Source organism: Balaenoptera ricei, chromosome 3 (assembly GCF_028023285.1).
Source record: "Balaenoptera ricei isolate mBalRic1 chromosome 3, mBalRic1.hap2, whole genome shotgun sequence".
Taxonomy (NCBI): domain Eukaryota; kingdom Metazoa; phylum Chordata; class Mammalia; order Artiodactyla; family Balaenopteridae; genus Balaenoptera; species Balaenoptera ricei.
The window spans coordinates 48,258,565-48,282,578 of record NC_082641.1 but is presented as its reverse complement, the minus strand read 5'-3'; the positions used below and the strand labels follow the sequence as shown (position 1 = coordinate 48,282,578).

Sequence of the window (24,014 nt, the reverse complement as noted above, 5' to 3'; positions counted from 1 at the left end):
CTTAATATAATGCCCTCAAGGTTTATCCATGTTGTCACAGATGTCAGGGTTTCATTCTTTCTCATGGCTGAATAATATTCCTGTGTGTGTGTATGTGTGTGTGTGTTATCTTCTTTATCCCTTTATGCGTTGATGAACACTTAGGTTGTGTCCATGACTTGGCTATTATAAATAATGCTGCAAAAAACATGAGGGTGCAGCTATCTCTTTGAGACAGTGATTTTATTTCCTTCAGATATATACCCAGAAGTGGGATTGCTGGATCATATGGTTCTATTTTAAATTTTTTGAGGAACCCCATATTGTCTTTCATGATGGCTGCGCCAATTTACATTCCCACTAACAGTCACAAGGGTTTCCTTTTCTCCATATCCGCACCAACACTTATCTCTTTTTGATAATAGACATTTTAACAGATGTGAGGTGATACCTCATTGTGGTTTTGATTTGCAGTTTCCTGATGATTAGTGATATTGAACACCTTTTCATGTTCATTTCGGCCATTCTTATATTTTTGGAAAAATGTCTTCATGTCCTCTGCCCATTTTTTATTTGGATTGTTTGGGTTTTTTGCTACTGAGTTGTATGAGTTCTTTATATATTTTGGATATTAACCCTTTAACATGATTTTCAAATATTTTCTCCCATTCTTCAGGTTGCTTTTTCATACTGTTTATGGTTTCCTTTGCTGTGCAGAAGGTTTTTAATTTGCTGTAGTTCCATTTGTTTATTTTTGCTTTTGTTGCCTTTGATTTTGGTATCAAATCCAAACAGTCTTCACCAAGACCACTGTCAATGTTTTCTTCTAGGAGTTTTATGGTTTCAGGTCTTACGTTCAAGTCTTTAGTCCATTCTGAGTTAAGTTATGTGCATGGTGTAAGATAGTGGTCCAATTTCATTCTTTTGCATATGGTTGTTCAGTTTTCCCAACATCATTTATTGAAGAAACTATCCTTTCCCCGTTGTATATTCTTAGTTCCTTTGTCGTAAAATAATTGACCATATATGCCTGGCTTTATTTCTGGACTGTCTTTTCTGGTCCATTGATCTGTGTGTCTGTTTTTATGCCAGTACCATAATGTTTTGATTACTATAGCTTTGTAATGCAGTAGTCCCCCCTTATCCATGTGGGATACATTCCAAGACCCACTGAGTGCCTGAAACCACGGATACTATCAAATTACCATAGTTATAGTATATACCAACCCTGTATATACTATATTTTTTCCTATACTCATGTGTGGGTAGCATATATGGTATGGATACACAGAACAAAGGGATGATTCACATCCAGGTGGGACAAGCAAGATTTCATCATGCTCCTCAGAACAGTGTATTATTTAAAACTTATGAATTATTTACTTCTGTAATTTTCCATTTAATATTTTCAGACCACAGTTGACCTCAGATAACTGAAACCAAGGAAAGTGAAATACAGATAAGAAGGGGACTGCTGTAAAGTCTGAAATCAGAAAGTGTGATGCCTCCAGCTTTGTTCTTCTTTCTCAAGATTGTTTTAGCAATTCGGGGCCTTTTGTTGTTCCATACAAATTTCAGATTATTCTTTCCTATTTCTATGAAAAATGCCATTGAGAATTTGGTAGAGATTGCACTGAATTTATAGATTGTTTTGGGTGCTGTGGACATATTAACATTGTTATTTCTTTCAATCCACTGGTATGGAATATCTTTTCATTTATTTGTGTCTTCAGCTTCTTTCCTCAGTGTCTTATAGTTTTCAGTGTACACCTTTTACCTCCCTAGTTAAATTTATTTCTAGGTATTTTATTCTTTATGCTGCAGTTGTAAATGAGATTTTTTTCTTAATTTCTCCTTCTGATAGTTCATTATTAGTGTATAGAAATGCAACTGATTTTTTTTAACATTTTGAATCCTGCAACTTTACTGAATTTGTTTGTTCTAACAGTTTTTTGGTGAAGTCTTTAAGGTTTTCTATGTATAATATAATTTCATCTGCAGATAGAGACAATTTTACTTTTTCCATTCCAGTTTGGATGCCTGTTATTTCTTTTTCTTGCTTAATTGCTCTGGCTAGGACTTCCAGCACTATGTTGAATAAAAGTGGCAAGGGTGGGCATCCTTCTCTTCTCCCTGATATTAGAGGAAAAGCTTTCAGCTTTTAACTGTTGAGTATGATGTTAGCTATGAGCTTGTCATATATGGCCTTTATTATGTTGAGGTACATTCGCTCTATACCCAGTTTATTGAGGAAAATAATGAATACTTCTTAATATAAGTCAATACCCATTCATGATTTTTTTTAAATTCCTAACATAGTAGGAATAAAAGGGAAATTCCTTAAACTGGCATTTACAGATTACATGATTACGAACATGGAAAATCCAAAGGAAACTTTAGCCAAATTATAATATAAGAAAATTCAGCAAAGTTGCTGAATATAAGGTCAGTTGTATCTGAATTCCAGGCACAAAGAATTATAAAATGAAATTTCAAGAGTAATGTAGTTTATAATTGCAGCACAAGTCATCATATACCTAGTAAGAAATTGAAAAGTGTACAAGACCACTCAACACTACACAGAAAACTATAGAATATTATTGAGAGAAATTAAGACCTACATAAATGGTGGGATATGTCACATTCACACTCTCGCCACTTTTATTCAACATAGTTTTGGAAGTCCTAGGCATGGCAATCAGAGAAGGAAAAGAAATAGAAGGAATCCAAACTGGAAAAGAAGTAAAACTGTCACTGTTTGCAGATGACACGATACTATACATAGAAAATCCTAAAGACACCGCCAGAAAACTACTAGAGCTCATCAATGAATTCCAGTAAAGTTGCCAGAAACAAAATTAATATACAGAAACCTGTTGCATTTCTGTACACTAACAATGAATTTTCGGAAAGAGTAATTAAGGAACAATTCCATTTATAATCGCATCAAAAATTAAAATACCTGGGAATAAACCTACTTAAGTAAAAGACCTGCACTCAGAAAACTATAAGACACTGATGAAATAAATTGAAGAACACACAAACAGATGGAAATATATACCATGTATATTGATTAGAAGAATTAACAATTAATTATTGTTAAAATGAACATACAACCAAAAGCAATCTACAGATTCATTGCAATCCCTGTCAAAATACTGAGGGCATTTTTCACAGAACTAGAACAAATAATTTTAAAATTTGTATGGAAACACAAAAGACCCTGAATAGCCAAAACAATCTTCAGAAAGAACAGAACTAGACGAATCACGCACCCTGACTTCAGACTATACTACAAAGCTACAGTAATCAAAACAGTATGGTACTGGCATAAAAACAGATATGTAGATCAGTGGAACAGAATGGAGAGCCCAGAAATAAACCCATGCCCTTATAGTCAATTAATCTATGACAAAGGAGACAAGAGTATACAATGCAGAAAAGACAGTCTTGGCAATTCCCTAGTGATCCAGTGATTAGGACTCCGCACTCTCACTGCCGAGGGCCCAGGTTCAATTCCTGCTCGGGGAACTAAGATCACACAAGCCCTGTGGCATGGCCAAAAAAAAGAAAAGAAAGGAGAGTCTCTTCAATAACTGGTGCTGGGAAAACTGGACAGCCACAAGTAAAGGAATGAAATTAAAACATTCTCTAACACCATATACAAAAATAAACTCAAAATGGATCAAAGACCTTAATGTAAGGCTGGAAACCATTAAACTAAAAGAAAGCACAGGCAGAACATTCTCGACATAAATCATACCAATTTTTTTTTTTGCATCTATCTCCTAAAGCAAAGCAATAAGAGCAAATATAAACAAATGGGACTTAATTAAACTTGAAGCTTTTGCACAGCAAAGAAAGCCATAAACAAAACAAAAAGACAAACTACAGAATGGGAGAAAATATTTGCAAATGATATAACTGATAAGGGGTTAATATTCACATATATAGACAATTCATTCAGCTGAACATCAAAAAAACAAGCCTGATTAAAAGATGGTTAGAAGACCTGAATAGACATTTTTCCAAAGAAGACATACAGCTGGCCAACAGGCACATGAAAAGATGCTGAACATCATTAATCATCAGAGAAATGCAAATTAAAACCACAATGAGATATCACCTCACACCTGTCAGAATGGTTATCATCAAAAAGACCACAAATAACAAATGTTAGTGAGGATGTGGAGAAAAGAGAACCCTCGGGTGCTATTGGTGGGAATGTAAATTGGTGCAGCCACTGAGGAAAATATTATGGAGGTTTCTCAAAAAACTGAAAATAGAACTACCATATGACCCAGCAGTTCCACTCCTGGGGAAAAAAAAAAGCACTAATTCAGAATGATACTTGTATCCCAATGTTCATAGCAGCATTATTTACAATTGCCAAGATATGGAAGCAACCCAACTGCCCATCAACAGATGAATGGATAATGGAGATGTGGTGTATACAATGGAATACTACTCAGTCATGAAAAAAAGAATGAAATTTTGCCATTTGCATCAAATGCATGGACATGGAGAGTATTATACTAAGTGAAATAAGTCATACAGAGAAAAACAAACACTGTATGATATCACTTATATGTGGAATCTAAAAAGTACAACAAGCTAGTGAATATAACAAGAAAGAAACAGACTCACAGTTATAGAGAACAAACTAATGGTTACCACAGTGAGGAGAGGGAAAGAGGGAGGGGCAAGATAGGCATAGGGGATTAAGAGGTACAAACTACTATGTATAAAATAAGAAAGGTACAAGGATATATATTACAACACAGGGAATATGACGAATATTTTATAATAACCATAAATGGAATGTAGCCTTTAAAAACTGTGAATCACTTTGTTATTGTATATCAACTATACCTCAATTCTAAAAAGAAAAAGAAGGAAAAGAATTAGAAGGCTTGGGCTTCCCTGGTGGCGCAGTGGTTGGGAATCTGCCTGCCAATGCAGGGGACACGGGTTCGAGCCCTGATCTGGGAAGATCCCACATGCCGTGGAGCAACTGGGCCCGTGAGCCACAATTACTGAGCCTGTGCGTCTGGAGCCTGTGCTCCGCAACAAGAGAGGTCGTGATAGTGAGAGGCCCGCGCATCGCAATGAGGAGTGGCCCCCACTTGCCGCAACTAGAGAAAGCCCTCGCACAGAAACGAAGACCCAACACAGCCATAAAAATAATAAATAAATAAATAAATAAATAAGTTTTTTAAAAAAAAGAATTAGAAGGCTTAATATTATAAAGATAATGATTTTACCCAGTATGATCTATGGAATCAATGCATTTCTGATCAAAATCTTTGCAGAATTCTTTTGTGGAAATTGACTAGGTAATTCTAATGTATAATATATATGGAAATGCAGAGGGACAAGGTGCTCCTGAAGAAGAATGAATCTTGAGGACTTCACCACCTGTAACCAAGACTTTACCATAAATTAATTACACTAATCAAGGCAGTGTGATATTGGTACAAGTGAAAATAAACACACACAGGAGAACAGGATAGAGAATCAAGAAACACACCCATAGCTGTGTAATGATTTGGTTTATGATAAAAATAACACTGCAGTGAATTGGGGAAAAGATAACCTTTTTCATAAATGGTGCTGGATGAACTAGGTATCCATATTTAAAAACTAGTTTTGACCCTTACCTCACACCAGACACAAAAGTCAATTTCAGGTGGATTACAAGTATAAATGTGAAAGATAAAATGATACAACTTAAAGATGAAAAAAGAAAATGTGTTTGTTGCTTATGACAGTTAAAGACACAAAAAATACAAACCAAAAAGGCAGAGATAGATAAATTGAGGTACATTAGAATTAGGAATCTCTAGTCATCAAAAAACACTATTACAAAAGTGTAAATGTAAGCCATGGAATGGGAGATGATATATCTGACATATGCATATGTTTGAAAAAGGACTGATGTACAGATTATATAATCAACAAAAATTAAAACAGTCCTATAGAAAAATAGGCAAAACACTTGAATAGGCACTTCAAGAAAGAGGATATCCAAATAGCCAATAAATAAAAGTGTTCAACTTTATTAATTGTGCACCTGGATGTGTTATTTAAATACATAATGAGATACCTCTCTGTACCCTCCAGAATGGCCAAACTTAAAAGAGGTTGATGATAACAGTTACATATGTTGCTGATGAGATCACAAATTGGTACAGATATTTGGTATTGACTGAAGCCAAATATGTGCATATCCTCTGACCCAGCAGTTACACTTTTGGGTATATAAATGCATGTATATGTGTACTAAAGGATATTTGTAAGAATGTTCATAGCAGCACTGTTGATGATAACCAAAAACTGGAAACAACTCAAATGTCCATTAACAGCCAAATGAAATCTGGCAAATTTTACATTGGAGTACTCTCCTACAATGACAAGGGAACACTTCTGTATTAACAAAATGTATGACTCTTATATAATATTAGATAAAATAACCAAAAACTAAAGAGTACCTAATATATAATTCCCTTTATAGGAGGTTCAAAAATAGACAAAACTAATCTAATGATGATAGAGGCCTATATGATGGTTATCTTTCTTGGTGAGATTTGTAAGGGGGTTCTAAGGAGCCTTCTGGGGTATTTGTAATGTTTGTAATGTTCTGTTTTTCAATACAGGTGGTCATTACTTTGTGAAAATTCACTTTGTGAAAATTAATTGAGCTGTATACTTATGATTTTTGTGTACTTTTCTGTATGTTACACTTCATTTAAAAGTATGGCTTTTAATTAAAATTTTTTAATTTAATTAATTAAAAATTAATAAGCCATACATTTACATTTTCTTTCCTTAACATTGGCTTCTATTAAAACTCTGACATCTTGGATTTAAATTTTCTTTAAAACATAAATGTTTTGCTAACTTAAAACAGTATTCCATGAGTTCATAATTCTGTTTGAAATAAATGTATGACAATATTTTATTGATAATAATTTGAAAGCATTCAGTAAGAAACAATTGTGCATCTGCTATGTATAAAGAAAAATAAGGAAGGCAAGATACTGTCCTTTTCTCCATCCTCTACTCCCATCATTAGTTTTTCCTATTAATGTATATATTAGGTACTTTTCATACCTTCATCTCAGTTTTCCATGAGCATGTTTTAATAGCTTGAGCATATGATGTGGCTTAGAGGAATGTCTTCTCTAGAGTCTTCTCTATTTAACTTTAAGGTGTAGAGCCAAGTGGAGATAATCCAGGAATTGAGCTATACATAGGTGGAATTCGGGAATGTGGTCTAAACTGAAAATATAGATTTGTGAGTCACTAGGATATAGGTGGCAGTTGAAGAGAGGAGTGCGTGGAACAAAACCTTGAGGAAGGTTAATAGGACAGGAGAAGGAACAACAAAGCCTACAGAAGACAATGAAAAGGCCTAGCCAGCGAGAATAAGAGGGAAATCAGGAGTATGTGATATAATGGAAGCCAGTGGAAGAGACTGTCTTAACGAAGGTAGAATAGTCAGCTGTGTTGAATGCTACTGACAGATTAGGTAAGATGAAGACTACATTTGGTGATAGAAGGTAATCAGTGGTATTGGCAGGGCGGTGAGAGCGGGAGTAGTGGAGATAAAAAATAAGTTTGCAGTGAGTTGAGAAATACATGAGATAAGAAATTAGAGACAGCCAAAATTTGGATTTAAAGGGGGAGGAAGAAGATTAATTAGGAGGAATTTGGGTGAAAAGGATTTTGTTTTTTTGTCTTGGGGAGGGGAGTGCTGTTACAATGAAAGAGACTTGAACATGTTTTAGTGCTGATGGGAATGAGCCAGTAGGGAGAGAGCAGTTATACATACTCGGGAGATAGAGGCAATAATGTATAGCGTGAGATTTCTAACAGTGCTGAAAGTGATCTGAACACAGGTGGGGAAATTAAATATGAGGAAGGATCATTTTTTTCATGATAACAGGAATGAAGAAGGAAAAAAGATAAGCAGAAGCAAATGTGTTTATAAGTTTGTTGTTAAGACAATAAGGAAATTCTCATTGAATGGCTCCTATTTTCTCTTTGGAATGAAAGATCAGATCACCTGTAGTGATGAAGTGGCGATTTTTGTGGAGAGTGGAGAAGGTTTGAAATACCTGCAAATCTTATAGACAACGCTATTGAAATTGTAGGACCGGCAGTCAGTACTAAAGCCCAGTTGAGATGAATGATCTTTTATAGTGATACTAGTCTTCTCTATTATAAGATTTTCTTCACCTGGATAGGGCAGAGGTCAACTAACTGCGGCCCATAGGCCAAGTCTGGGCTCTGGGCCAAGGCTTCTCATGGACTCTTTTTGTAAAAAAAAAAAAAGTGTTACTGTAACACAGACATGCTCATTTATTGTCTATGGCCACTTTGATGCTACAGTGACAGAAATGAGTAGTTGGTTCTCAAAGACTACAATCTGACCCTTTACAGAAGAAGTTGGCTGACCTCTGGTGTAGTTAAACCTGGATATAGGTGCTCGGAAGGCAGACATTTGGAGTCAGGTTGAGTTCTTGACAAATGCAATGATAACATCAAAGATATTGGCAGTTGAAGTATTGAAACTTGGAATCCAAGCTGAAGAAGGAAAAGAAGTGAAGAAAGGAACTGATGGGACTTCTGGGCTTTATTTGGGTGTCTTGTAGGTAGCTGGGCGGGGGGGGGGGGGGGAGCTGAAATGATACAAAATTTGGTCATATATAACTGAAATAGGTGATTTTAAAGGAGAAGCAGTTCTAGGTGATGCGACTATCCTGGGTGTGGTAGCTGAGGTTGTATGGCACTGAGAGGCAGAGTACTGGCTACATCATCTGTGTAGATGCTGAAGTCCACTAGAATGGAGCGGAAGGGAAGATGGTGAACCAAGTGGGTGTCTTGTCTTGATCTCTGGGATTTATTAGAGAAAAATAAATAAATTGCTAACAGTCAATTAAAAAATTGCTAACAGTGTGAAAATAAGTAAATAGAAAATTTGTTGCTTTTGTGATTATAATTAGAACTTACACTTATTTTAAATGTCTTTTGATTATCAGACTGCAGATGTATTTAATTTTGAAGAAACAGTTTATAGTCATCATATGTCTCCAGTTGCCACCAAGCACTGTTTGGTAGCAGGTTTGTACATATGTTGTTTTTTAACATATTGAAAACTTTCTCCCTTTTAGTACCTAGTTAGTTTTGATATAAACATTTTAACCCTGATGAAGATCACAATTCTTTAAAAAAAAAAAAAAAACTTGTGTGTATTACTCTTTGTATTCAGTTTAACAGATATTGTACAAGTTGGGCACTGTGCTAGGTTTCAAAGTGGCTAGGATTCAAAGATTAAGAAAGCACATTTCTGTTCCCTTAGAGTTACTTTTTTTTTAATTTTTAACATCTTTATTGGAGTATAATTGCTTTACAACAGTGTGTTAGTTTCTGCTTTATAACAAAGTGAATAACCTATACATATATCCCCATATCCCCTCCCTCTTGCGTGTCCCTCCCACCCTCCCTATCCCACCCCTCTAGGTGGTCACAAAGCACTGAGCTGATCTTCCTGTGCTATGCGGCTGCTTCCCACTAGCTATCGATTTTACATTTGGTAGTGTATATAAGTCCATGCCACTCTCTCACTTCATCCCAGCTTCCCCTTCCCCGTGTCCTCAAGTCCATTCTCTACATCTGCGTCTTTATTCCTGTCCTGCCCTTACGTTCTTCAGAACGTTTTTTTTTTTTTTTAGATTCCATATATATGTGTTAACATACGGTATTTGTTTCTCTCTTTCTGACTTCCTTCACTCTGTATAACAGACTCTAGGTCCATCTGCCTCACTACAAATAACTCAATTTTGTTTCTTTTTATGGCTGAGTAATATTCCATTGTATATATGTGCCACATCTTCTTTATCCATTCATGTGTGGATGGACACTTAGGTTGCTTCCATGTCCTGGCTATTGTAAATACAGCTGCAGTGAACATTGTGGTACGTGAAAGAGTTACTTTTAAACCACCAAAGTTTCAAAGATTTTACGTGAACAAAATTTGGCAGCTTTTTCATTTTGACACAGTAAAACAAGGAAATGATTTCCTTTTCTCTAGAATGTGTGATTCAAATTAAACATCCATTTTTATGAAAGCGCCTGCAACAAAAATTTTCATGTGTGAAGAAAAAAATGTTTTTCTGGTATCAGGTATCAGGTCCCTGTGATATTATTTCTGTGGCAGTTCATGAATCTCCTCACCTCCAGACATCAGTCAGCTGCTTCATCTTTAAAGAGTTTGGGCACTAACTTGTCTTTGAGGTCCACTCAGTCTGTGTCCAGAGTTTCTGTGAATCTGTTACTAGTGATTGGAAGTATATCATTAACATGGAAAAGCTAAGCTATTAAAATAAAGTGAATTTTCCTAGTTATAAACATTAGTAACTATTTAAAGTATGTTATTAGCATACATTTTTATATTTCTGCATGGATACAGTGAAAATGTCATGACTCATATGGTAGTTTCTTGTTTCCTTTAGGTGATGATTTATAGTAAAATTATCTTAAACTATTTTTTTTGTTTTGTTTTTATAGTTGGTACTAGAGGGCCCAAAGTACAACTTTGTGACTTAAAGTCTGGATCCTGTTCCCACATTCTACAGGGTATTTGAAACAACAACTACTCTGAGTAAACCATTCAACAAAATGAAACATTATTGACAATGTATTCTTTATAAGTGACATGACTGATGTATTTTGTGCTAGTTGTTAGAAGTCAACAGGGAAATAAAGATCCTTTTGTGCATTATTGTTATAAAACCAAACTATTGAGGAGACATTTTTATGTACAGTAGCCACAGGGGAAGCTCAAAGAATATAGAAAGTCTCACTCAAAACCTTGTATTATTTCTACATTGAAAAAAATGAACTACTTATGAAACTTATATCAGTACATTTGTCTCCATGAACATTTTTTAATATTGTTCTGGCTGAGTAAACGTTCTTAATATTTAGGTGCTTCTTTTCTCAATAAAAATATTTTAGAAAAAGGTATTGAAATAATACTTTGGTAAAGTTTTACTAGCTTAAATTATTTTTGCTACTTTTTTATTAGTATTAGATCGTCTAATTCTAAACAATGAAAAAATGGGATGTAATTCAGATATAATATTTTTATTCATCTCTAAGAAACACATATAAATATATCAGGAAAACTTGGTGAGATGGATAACATTTGTTTTACATTATCATGAATTTCTATGAATATAAGCTAGGTAGATGAAAATATATGATTTGAATAGTTTAGTTAGGTAGAAGTGAATTAAAATGCTGAAATCACTTATCCTATGAACTTATCACTTGTGCTTTCTAGATAAAAATTTTTATATAAATGCCTTTTACAATCATGAATTAAAATAATTTTTTTCTGTTATAACTTTCTGAAAACTTAGAGAACATTTTTATTCTTTAGAATGTTTATCTTGTATGGTGGTTTGTTGCAGGGATTTTGTTGTAGAGATAAGTAAGTAAGCTTGAGCTATATCACTTATTAATGGATAGACTTGCTAGGCTAACACCTGTATTTAAAAAGACAGACTCACTTGCTCTGACTGTTTTTTCCAAAGCAAACCCAGACCTTTTATAATAAAATAGCATTGTGAGAAATGCCCCATAGACTTCACATTAATATTTATATATAGATTATTATAAATGTGAAAAAAAATCATGATTGTATCAGTTTATTTTTAAGATTTAGTCTATGCTTTCTTCATAATCCGGCAAAATTAATTGCACTGTATCTTTTGATTTTTTTCAAATATTTTGCAAGTCATTTTATACAGTTGTTTTGCAGGTCACAGACAAGAAATATTGGCAGTTTCCTGGTCACCACGTTATGAGTATATCTTGGCAACTGCAAGGTAAAATGCAAATTATTTGGTTTTGAAGTTAATAATTAATGATAAGCATTTTGGAAAGACTGTTTTTATGTTAGATGCATATTTAGTTGTTAAGTACGTCCTGGAAAATAAGATAATTGAGTTACAGATTTTAATTCGTATCACCAAAAGAAATCTTCCTTTGCATCATAATCTTAATCCTCACTATCTATCTTGAAGGTGCTCACTTTGTAAAACAGAGAAAACAACAGAATCTATGTAGCAATGCAAATCTACTAGTACTACCCATGAAACAACTGTGTTGTGTCATTTTTGCTTACAAAAATTTAACACTCTGTCAATTTAAGAATAGTAGCATTTAATTCATTTTCTTTAACCCAAGATTATTTTGAATCTGATTCAGCACATTCATCCATTCATTGATTCAGTTTACTAACATTTAATGACTCCTATCATGTGCTGAGCATTGTGCTAGGGACACAGAGGTAACACAGGCATAGTCCTTTCAGGAAGCTAATAGTTTAATGAGGGGGTATAGTCAGAAAAACCAGTGATTTCAGGACATCCTGAAAAATGCTTTAATAGAGATATGTCTCTGGTAGGTATAATATGGGAAAAAAGAACAAGAGCACTTAACTCTTTTTCTTTTTTTTTTTTTTTTTAAATTGAGGTATAGTTGTTTTACATTGTTGTGTTAAAAGCACTTAACAATTGAGGATCAAGGGGGTTGTGGGTTTTGTTTGCTGGAAGGAAGAGTCTTACATATTTAAATGCTGACGGAAAAGTATAGCTGGAGAAAAATTAGTGAAGATAAGAAATGAAAGGGGGCTTCCCTGGTGGCGCAGTGGTTGAGAATCTGCCTGCCAATGCAGGGGACATGGGTTCGAGCCCTGGTCTGGGAAGATCCCACATGCCGCGGAGCAACTAAGCCCGTGCACCGCAACTACTGAGCCTGCGCGTCTGGAGCCTGTGCTCCACAACAGGAGAGGCCGCGATGGTGAGAGGCCCGCGCATCGCAATGAAGAGTGGCCCCCGCTTGCTGCAACTGGAGAAAGCCCTCGCACAGAAACGAAGACCCAACACAGCCAAAAATAAATGGGTAAATAAATAAATAAGTGAAATTCTTTAAAAAAAAAAAAAAAGAAAGAAATGAAGGGGGGACTTCCCCAGTGGCGCAGTGGTTAAGAATCTGCCTGCCAATGCAGGGGACACAGGTTTGAGCCCTGGTCTGGGAAGATCCCACATGCTGCAGAGCAACTAAGCCCATGCGCCACAGCTACTGAGCCTGCACTCTAGAGCCCGTGAGCCACAACTCCTGAAGCTGGCACGCCACAACTACTGAAACCTGCGCACTCTAGGGCCCACATGCCGCAACTGCTGAGCCTGCGTGCTGCAACTACTGAAGCCTGCGTGCCTAGAGCCTGTGCTCCACAACAAGAGAAGCCACCACAATGAGAAGCCCATGCACCATAACGAAGAGTAGACCCTGCTCGCCGCAACTAGAGAAAGCCCACGTGCAGCAGAAAAGACCCGGCGCAGCCATAAATAAATAAATAAACAACTAAATAAAAAATTTTTTTTAAAAAAGGAAGAAATGGAATAATTGGTACATCAGGACCTTGACTAGACAAGAGAGGATAATATCAAGGGTCCCAATAGAAGGGGACACTGATTTGACACATGAAGGGCATCATGAGACTAAATGGAAGGAGGAGAAAGGCATGAATACAATTAAATTTGTGACTTTGGCAGAGAAGCTCAAGAAATGCGAACCCAGTGGCCTCTGTTGTTTTTTAGTGAGTAGAACTTGATGTCATCTATTGAAAATACTGGAATGGGATGCAATTTTCAGGGAAGGTAGTTAAAGATTTGGAATAACAGTTTTAATGAATGGAAGAGGGAGCTGATTAAGGGCATATAGGATTGCTGATCAGTATTTTGTGCTCTATCGAAGGTGTAGCCCACAGCTGTACTAAGCCACAGAAATCAAAACTTTGAATGACACAGACTTAACAATTGTCTAAAAATTGTTCAAGTCACAGGTATAAGGAAAGAAATAAAATCACCAAAAGGCTTATAGGAAGGATCAAGGACCTAATGAGATAGAAACATGAGTGTTGATAAGAAAATTTTAAAACTGAAGGGACAGGAAGTAGTAATCAAATTTTGTTATAGACATTTTAATAAAACTTTTTGCAGAAGAATTATTACAAAAACTACTTTTATTAGTCTTATAGAGAAATGTGTCTCAATTTTTGTAAAGCAGCCAGCTCTCCCTCTCTGTCACAGTTTATTCCCCAAAGAAGCTTCTGTTAATCGTTTGCAGAATGTGACATTGAAATTGATGATTTCTGAAGTAGAACAAAGTCTAGAATGTAGCCATAAGAAGGCTGGCCAAAGAGGTGTGAAGGTGAGGAGCTAGGCACTGCTTGTGGGTCCATGCTAGAGTCGATTTACATTGTTTGTTTCTAATTTGGTTTTCCTCAAATCAAGAGGGAAACTAAGAGGCTTTCAATTCTCAGAGTACCCCAGGAATTTGAATCAGTACCAGAATGGACCTAGTAATCAATGTTAGGAGTCAGATATGTCCATATCTAATCTGTTTCAGAAGAGACTTAAGTCCTCAGACTCCTCCCATTGCAGACCTATTCCCCAGCTGGAAAGAAAGAAAACCAAATTGAGAATGGGAAATGCTAACTTTTTGCGGACTATTCTAATTGGCTACGTTTGATGGTGATCTGTGAAAATAATCAAAGTTATGGGAAGAGATAAACCCTGTATAGATATTTTTAAAAAAGGTTTATAAATGAGAAATAAGCTTGTAAAATGCAGCGTAATGCTCTTTCTAATTAAAATGACCTGGATAAACCCAACAGGTTAGAATATTATCGAGGGCTTTGTGAGGATATGATAGCATCAGTTGAACTGATTTATATTTTCTTTAGTAGTAGTTTAGAAGCTGAAATTGATATGTGATCATGGTTTTACCTTTTTTCGTTTCACTTGAAATAAAATGAAAATAAGTGTCGAATTTCTAGGAGACATTAAATTTATTTCTTGTATATCTAGCAAAGATTGATTTGAGTACAGGAAACCAAATAAAAATATTTTGTCCTTATGATTCACCTTATTCTCAATTTTTTTCATATAAAAAGAAAAAAGAAAAACCATATTCCTACCAAATGGATTCTTAAGCAAAGTGAAATTAGTTCACTGCTTGATTATCTAGGCAACATTTGAATAACAAACAGTAGAACAGATACAGTAACATATTTGCCAAGGAACAAAGCTCTAAGCCTGTCTAGTCTTTGGAGAGAAAGATGCTCATGTCATTAAAAACAACAGAAAAAACAGAAGAATTCCATCCTTGTGATTTACTTTTTTTTTTTTTCTATTTTTTCACTTTTTTGTGCTGCTATTGACTACTGAATATTTGCTGGAAAGGCAAAAGTACAACCATCCAAATGTACAGATACATTTGTGCTAATATACTGAGACCTCTGTATGCCATAATACTGGAAAGGTGGGTGAGGAGTACAGTCATTATCCTAGCTATATACGTTAATGTAACATTTATGTCTTCTCAGTGCTGACAGTAAAGCAAAATTATGGGATGTGAGGAGAGCATCAGGATGTTTGATTACTCTTGATCAGCATAATGGGAAAAAGTCACAAGCAGTTGAATCAGGTAATGAAAAACACATTAATATAGAAATATGGCATTGATAGTATTTTTATATTGAAATTTTTGAATTGAAACCAAATAATAAATGTATGTTGACAAATTGTAGATTTTATGTTTTTTTTAAAAAGGCATTCACAACAAATCAGTTTCTAAATTTATATCAACTAAATTATGGTTGTCTTTTTTTTTTTTTTTACTGAGGATTCCAGTGAGCTTTTATTTATTTTTTCTTTTTTAAAATTTTTTTTTTATTTTTAACATCTTTATTGGAGTATAATTGCTTTACAATGGTGTGTTAGTTTCTGCTTTATAACAAAGTGAATCAGCTATACATATATCCCCATATCTCCTCCCTCTTGCGTCTCCCTTTCACCCTCCCTACTCCACCCCTCTAGGTGGTCACAAAGCATCGAGCTGATCTCCCTGTGCTATGCGGCTGCTTCCCACTAGCTATTTTACATTTGGTAGTATATATAAGTTATGGTTGTCTTTCTTTAAGATACAAGTAAGGGGGACTTCCCTGGTGGTCCAGTGGGTAAGAGTCTGTGCTCTCAATGCAGGGGGCCCAGCTTTGATCCCTGGTCAGGGAACTAGATCCCGCATGCTGTGTGGCACAGCCTTTAAAAAAAAAAAAAAAAAAGAAAGAAACTAAAAGATGCAAGTAAGTATGGCATTTCTTCTGCCCCTGAATTTTTGAATGTAGAAACTTTTCTGGATTAACTTATTTTATTTTTTTCCTCACATGAGGCCAACTAATACAAATTCAGTGCCATTTAGGAAGTTACAATAAATTAAAGAAATGGTAATATTTTGTGTCCATTTTGTCACAAAATTTGCAAGTTGTGTTTAATTTGAGTCCACTGCAATCCAGGTGACAAAGTACTTCTATTGCATTTTTATAATAGAATTTAATTTCTGTGTAGGTTAAAATTCTGATTCAGAATTAAATTTGGACCAGAAATACATTAGGTTGAACTATATAAAACCTATGATTGTTTTAATAATCTTGTAAATTAAATTAATCAGGTTATTGAGAATTATGCTTTCTCAAACCTGTTCATTTTGAAAGTAATATAAATTTTGATTGAGACTAGAACACTTCTTTAAGTGGCAAATACTAGTATTATTGATTTTTAATAGTCCATGGAATGATTTTTAGATTGAAAATGGAAATAGTATATAAGAAGTTTAATTTTCAATTTAAAATTTTAGTGGTAGGTTTATGCAGTTAAGTGAGTTTGATAGCACAGCTTACTCTCTGAAGAAAAATTATATTTGGCAGGATTTTCTCCCTTTGCTTTTCCTATTTTCCTCTGCTTTTATGGTTCTAATTTATATAGCTTATGTTCAAGTAATCCAAAGGGATGATTAATTTTAAATATAATCAACTTATATATTTTAGATAATTCAGATAGTTGTCCTTTAATATGTTTAAATAACTATATCATCAAGCATTAAGTGTGTGAATTTATAAGAACAGATAAACTGAATTGTGTTTTTCATTGCAGCAAACACTGCTCATAATGGGAAAGTTAATGGCTTATGTTTTACAAGTGATGGGCTTCACCTCCTCACTGTTGGTACAGATAATCGAATGAGGCTCTGGAATAGTTCCAATGGAGAAAACACACTAGTAAGACATTTTAAGTACCTTGAATGTTTTGGATCTACATTAAAGAAATGAATCTGTGACTTAACACTTGGTGTTTTTCTATAGATTTGACTTTGTTTCTTGCCTCTGAATCACAGCTTTCTTTATATAATATTTTTCCATTATGTGAACTAGTAATTCTCAATTCAGGACAACCCACCCCACCTCACCCCACCACATTCTCCCCACTTAGTGGAGAATCATTGCTCTACTGAGCCACTGTGTATAATGGGAGCGTGCCATCTCTCTCAAGTATATTGTAGAAGAATAAAAGATCGAGAACAACTGATACAAATTAAATCTATAAAGTCAGTCAAATTTTATACTATATCTGACTTTTAAACAAAATCCAAAATGAGGGACTTCCCTGGTGGCGCAGTGGTTAAGAATCCACCTGCCAATGCAGGGGACACGGGTTCGATCCCTGGTCTGGGAAGATCCCACATGCCGTGGAGCAGCTAAGCCCATGAGCCACAACTACTGAGCCTGCGCTCTAGAGCCCGTGAGCCACAACTACTGAGCCTGCGTGCTGCAACTACTGAAGCCCGTGTGCCTAGAGCCCATGCTCCGCAACAAGAGAAGCCACCACAGTGAGAAGCCCACGCACCACAACGAAGAGTAGCCCCCACTCAGCACAACTAAAGAAAGCCCGCATGCAGCAACAAAGACCCAATGCAGCCATCCATAAATAAATAAATAAATAAATAAATAAATAAATAAATAAAATCCAAAATGAATGTTATAGTACCAAAACATACAGTAATTGGAATAGATGTGTTCTAAAAGTGCTAGATTCTTTTTTTTTTAATTGAAGTATAGTTGATTTACAATATTGTGTTACTTTCAGGTGTACAGCAAAGTGATTCAGTTATACATATGTATATGTATATATCTTTTTTTTCGATTCTTTTCCTTTATAGGTTATAACAAGATACTGAATATCGTTCCCTGGCTATACAGTAAATCCTTGTTGTTTATATATTTTATATATGGTAATGTGTATCTGTTAATACCATACAACTAATTTATCCCCTCACCTTCCCCTTTGGTAACCATGAGTTTGTTTTCTGTCTGTGAGTCTGTTTCTGTTTTGTAAATAAGTTCATTTGTACTAGTTTTTAGATTCTGCCTGTAAATGATATCATATAATATTTGTCTTTCTCTGTCTGACTCACGTAACTTAGTATGATAATCTCTAGGTCCATCCATGTTGCTGCAAATGGCATTATTTAATTCTTTTTTATGGCTGAGTAATATTCCATTGTATATATATACTACATCTTCTTTATCCATTCATCTGTCGATGGACATTTAGGTTGCTTTTGTGTCTTGGCTATTGTAAATAGTGCCACTATGAACATTGGGTTGCATGTTTCTTTTCTTTTTTTAATTCTTTTTTATTTTTTTTTAATTTTTATTTATTTTATTTTTGGCTGCGTTGGGCCTTCATTGCTGCGTGGTCTTTCTCTAGTTGCGGCGAGCCGGGGCTACTCTTCGTTGCGGTGTGTGGGCTTCATATTGCAGTGGCTTCTCTTGTTGCGGAGCACGGGCTCTAGGCACACGGGCTTCAGTAGTTGCAGCATGCAGGCTCAGTAGTTGTGGCTCGCGGGCTCTAGAGCACAGGTTCTGTAGATGTGGCTCACAGGCTTAGTTGCTCCATAGCGTGTAGGATCTTCCTGGCCAGAGCTCAAACCCATGTCCCCTGCATTAGCAGGTGGATTCTTAACCACTGCGCCACCAGGGAAGCCTGCATGTATCTTCTCTAATTAGAGTTTTCATCTTTTCCCGTTATATGCCCAGGAGTGGGATTGCTGGATCATATGGTAACTCTATTTTCAGTTTTTTAAGGAACCTCCATACTGTTTTCCATAGTGGCTGCACCAATTTACATTTCCACCAACAGTGTGGAAGGGTTCCCTTTTCTCCACACCCTCTCCATACAAGTGCTAGATTCTTATGTGGTAATTAATTTTTAGTCTTTTTAAAAATTTATGTTATAGTCCTTACCAGATGTACCTCTGGTTTAGTCACTTTCAGAATAAGCTACCAAAAGTTTATAATTTGGCAATAATACTAATAGCTAATATTTATTGAGAGCTTATGTGCCAGTTACTACACTAATAAAAATTAACATTTAATATATGTGCCAAGTATACATGGTGTTGTTTAATCACCACATCAACACTATGAAGGTTGTTACTCTCATAACACCCATTTTACACATGAGGAAAATAAGACATAAAATTAGGTAACTTGCCTGAGTTTACATAGCTAGAAAGCAACAGAGTTTGACTCTAGATTCTACTCTTACTATAATGCTGATTATACCCAGACCCCTTAAAGCATTTATTAACTACCTTAAGGTTCATATTAATGTTAATCGTATTCCTTTCTTTAATCATCCTTTCTAGCTAATTCTCTCTTAGATATTCTAGGTATCCCTTTTATTATTAAAAACTAACTTTAAGGTCAGAATTGTTTGTGCCAGATTACTTTAGGGTTTGCTAATCCCTCTTATTCTTTATGAAATGCTTCTCCATCATGTCTCATGCTAAAAACTCAGGCATTGCAAATTTTAATTTAGAATCTCCCACTCATTATATTGTACCATGTCCCTAATCAGGTCACACCTTCCTTTTTCTCATTTTATCCATTTGTTTAATAAGTATTTATTGAGTACTTCCTATTTTCCAGGCAGTATTATACAGCAATAGACAAAACATAGAAAAGTTCTGTCCTTGTGGAGCTTACATTCCAGGGAGAGAAAGAAAGACATCCATCAGTCAATGAATGGATGGATGGATGAATGGGTAAAATGTATATTCGGTGCAGTAAGTACTATAAAGAAAAGCAAAGCGAGGAAGGGAGCCTAGAAAATATTAAGAAGCTGGAGTTGATGTTTTACCTAGGGCAGTCAGGCTAGGTCTGACTCAGAAGATGACATTTGGCCTTAAGGAAATGAAGGAGTGAGCCATCCAACATCTGGGAGGGAGAGCATTCCAGGAAGAGGATGGAAGAAAGTACAAAGACCCTGAGGCAGGAGCATGCTTGGGATACCCAAGGAGCGTGTATGTGGCTCTTGTGTTAGACTAAGCAAAGGGGAGAGTAATAGGAGATAAGCAACAGAAGGAACAGGATACCAGAGCTTACAGGCTTGTAGCCCTTGGTAAGGGCTTCGGCTTTTTCTATGCGTGAGATAGAAAGCCACTCAAGGCTTTTGAGTGGAGAAGTGACAGGGTCATTTTGGAAAAGTAGGTTGACATGTGCATCAAAGGTGAATGTGATAGAAATAAATGGTATTTATTTATTTATGGGCTGCCTTATGACGGAATTTTGGCATCACTGTAGGTATTTATTCAGTGACTAGATGTATATATTTCCTGGGACAATAAAAGGGATTCATAAGATAGGGAACTGTGTTTGCCATCATCCTATCCCACATCTATGAAATTTTCCTCCCCTATCAGAATCTCTTCAAAGACTGTACATACCACCTTTAAGACATCATAACCAAAAGTAGCCTGTTCTTCTTCAGTACTTTCATAATATATAGCATGATATTTGTCACATACTGCTTTTTGTGGTAAGTGTTTATAGTCATAAAACGGGGAGCTTAGATAATCACCTAGCACAGTGTGTGACACTAAGCACTTAGTAATTGGTAGATCTCTCCTTTCCTTAATCTGTTACTAGAACTTCATTCCATAGGCATTGAAAAGGTATTGATAATTTTGAGCCCACAGGTGATTTGATCACAGCAGTGATTTACCAAGATTAATAGGACAGTAAGTTGCAAGATGGATTACAGGGGGAGCGCCTAAGGACAAAGACAAAAGTTAATTAGCTGGTTCAGTATTTATACCTCATTGATCACTTTCCAGTTCACATTTGGGAAGGAATGTGGTATAGTGGAAAGAAAATAGGTTTTGTAAGTAGGTGTTCTGATGTGTGAATAAGACCATCACATTCTAGCAGTTCATAATTTTTCCAGGAGGAACAGAGAATTGCTAGTTGAGACTTGTGTTTTTTCTCCACCCCACCTCCCCACCCCACAGTGTTATTCTACAAATTGTTGTACATGGAGGATCAAAAGACACAAATGAGGGAATGTTATTCTTTTAAATATATAGCAATTAATAAATCTAGGGACTCACTGAATACTTCTGTATCCTAAGTGTTTTCTTATGCATTATTTCATTTTTTAAAAAATATTTATTTATTTATTTGGTTGAACTGGGTCTTAGTTGTGGCAGGCAGACTCCTTAGTTGTGGCTCGCAGGCTCCTTAGTTGTGGCATGCAAACTCTTAGTTGCGGCGTGCCTGTGGGATCTAGTTCCCTGACCAGGGATTGAACCTGGGCCCCTTGCATTGAGAGCGTGGAGTCTTAACCACTGCGCCACCAGGCAAGTCCCTGCATTATTTCATTTTATTTTTCACAGTAACTCTGGTAAATGATGTTATTTCCTTTTAACAGATTAGAAGAATGAAACTCAGAGATTAAATCATTCATTACTCATAAGAGGCAAAAAAAAAAAAGAAAAGGAGGGGTGGAGTGGGTTTCAAAAACCCAAGTCTACTGATTATAAGTTTAATGTTTTAACATTTCACTGTACTGCTGCTGCATTGAGATAGTTGAACACATGTGCTCATTTCTGTCACATGTTAACCTCAAGGGTGGGTAAGCCGAATGTAGTATCCACAATTATCAGCATATATCCATTTGAGCCTCAGTGTTTGTTTACACACAGAAACACACACACACACACACACACACACACACACACACACACACACACACACACACACACACACACTCCCACCCAACCTTTAGAAAAAGAGAAAAAGGCAAATCACTCACTGTTTGTTTAAACTCCAGTATTAGCCATAGTGAAGGGAGATGTTGGTGATCTGCTTGCTCATAATTCTAAATGATTAGATACTGGTTTTACACTTACCCTAAGCTTATCTAAATTATCACCAGGAAGTAAACCTTTATCCCCAAGCTTCTCAGACTTTGATGGACCTACAGAACATCTAGGGATCTTGTTAAAATGAAGATTCTAGTTCAGTAGATTGGGATGGGGCCTAGAATTTGTTTCTAACTGCTTGGGTGATGCTGATGTTGTTGGTGTTGCATCTTTGACTTACAGGTGTAGAATTTTTGTTTTTGTCCCAAATATATAATTATTTATAAAAACCTGCAATTGTAGTATACACAGTATTTGTGTTCTTTGCTTTTTTATACTTAGTTTTTACCCCTATTTTCTGCATAATTTTCATACTTATGATTTTTTAATTGCTATATAAACTGTAGAGTTAATATAACACTATTAGGAATTTACATCTATTCTCAGTTACTTTGCCATTCTAGATAGTGTGGAATTGAATTCCTCTCGGCATGTACCTTTTTGCTGTTTAATTATTTCCCTTAGATAAATTCCCAGTAGTAGTTACTAGGTCAAGGAATAAGAATATCTTTGTTGTTTAAAGGGTACAGAGTTTCAGTTTTGCAAGATGGAAAATGGATAGTGGTGACGGTTGCACAACAATGTGAATATACTTAATGTAACTGAACTGTACACTTAAATTGTGGTTAAGATGGCAAATTTTATGTTATGTGTATTTTATCATAATTTAAAATGTTATAAATAAAAAGAAAGTTATCCTTCCTCTAAAAATATATATTATATATGTATGTGTGTGTATATATAATTTTTTTTTGGAGGGAGAATATATATACACATACGTGTGTGTGTGTGTGTGTGTGTGTGTGTGTATATATATATATGTATATATATAAAGTATACTTTATATTTTGTTGCATAATAAACCATTTGGCCTTTTAGAAAGAATGACCAAATTGTGGTGCCACCTACACGTTTACCTCACTTGTACTAGTATTGAGTGTCTCAATGGTTTATTAAAATTTTTGCTAAATGGTCTAAAATGATTCTTCAGTGTTGCCTTAATTTGCATTTTTATTTCTATCACAGTTGAAACGTGAACATTTGTTTTTGTGGGTCTTTTTACTATTTGTATTTCCCTCGTATATGAAATGTACATTTATGTCATTGGCCCTTATTCCTATTAGGACATTGATCATTTTTTTTTAGACTTACTAGAGTCGTTTCTATAGTAGAATATTTTAAGTAAATATTTTTTCCTGTCTTTGTTGTCTTTTTAATTCAGATTTAAGTGAGTAACTTTATGCTTTTACATCCTACAGGTGAACTATGGAAAAGTATGTAATGACAGTAGAAAAGGATTGAAATTCACTGTCTCCTGTGGCTGCAGTTCAGAATTTGTTTTTGTACCATATGGTAGCACCATTGCTGTTTATACAATTTACTCAGGAGAACAGATAACTATGCTTAAGGGACATTATAAAAGTGTTGACTGCTGTGTATTTCAGTCTAATTTCCAGGTAAGAATGATATTTAGGGGAATTTAGAATGTTCAGGTAGCTAGCTTGCCAGAGTAGTTGTATATAAAAGAGTAAATTGCAGTTTCATTCTAAGGAATTATACTTTTTATCCACATCTGAGCTAGAGTTTATTAAATAGAGGATAGATTTTTTTTTTTTTAGGTGGCATAGGATGTCTCTGTGAATCAATATAATACTGTGCAACTTGACTGGGATAAATTCTTTCTTTTGTATATGGGCTCCATTTATTTGGCAGTTGAAAATCTCTGGCAAATTAAAATAATTTCTTGCAAATGAGCTTTTGGGAAAAAAATGGAACATATGTGTCTCATCTCAAAATATAGTTTGTGTATCTTGATTTACATATGTGTGAATATGTCTGAAATTTAGTTTATTTTT

General features: G+C 35.3%; 1 protein-coding gene across 3 annotated transcripts in view; it reads left to right on the top strand.

Annotated features, from left to right (window-relative positions):
* Nucleotides 1-24,014, top strand: part of ERCC8 (ERCC excision repair 8, CSA ubiquitin ligase complex subunit) — a 70,153-nt gene that overhangs the window by 23,230 nt on the left and 22,909 nt on the right. For 2 of the 3 annotated variants that reach the window (XM_059916430.1, XM_059916433.1), the window contains 6 exons: nucleotides 9,024-9,105; nucleotides 10,552-10,620; nucleotides 11,810-11,876; nucleotides 15,443-15,543; nucleotides 17,049-17,173; nucleotides 23,418-23,615. In XM_059916430.1, the coding sequence (XP_059772413.1) occupies nucleotides 9,024-9,105; nucleotides 10,552-10,620; nucleotides 11,810-11,876; nucleotides 15,443-15,543; nucleotides 17,049-17,173; nucleotides 23,418-23,615 (642 nt within the window). The remainder of the gene's footprint in view (nucleotides 1-9,023; nucleotides 9,106-10,551; nucleotides 10,621-11,809; nucleotides 11,877-15,442; nucleotides 15,544-17,048; nucleotides 17,174-23,417; nucleotides 23,616-24,014) is intronic. The other variant, XM_059916431.1, reaches the window with a different exon arrangement.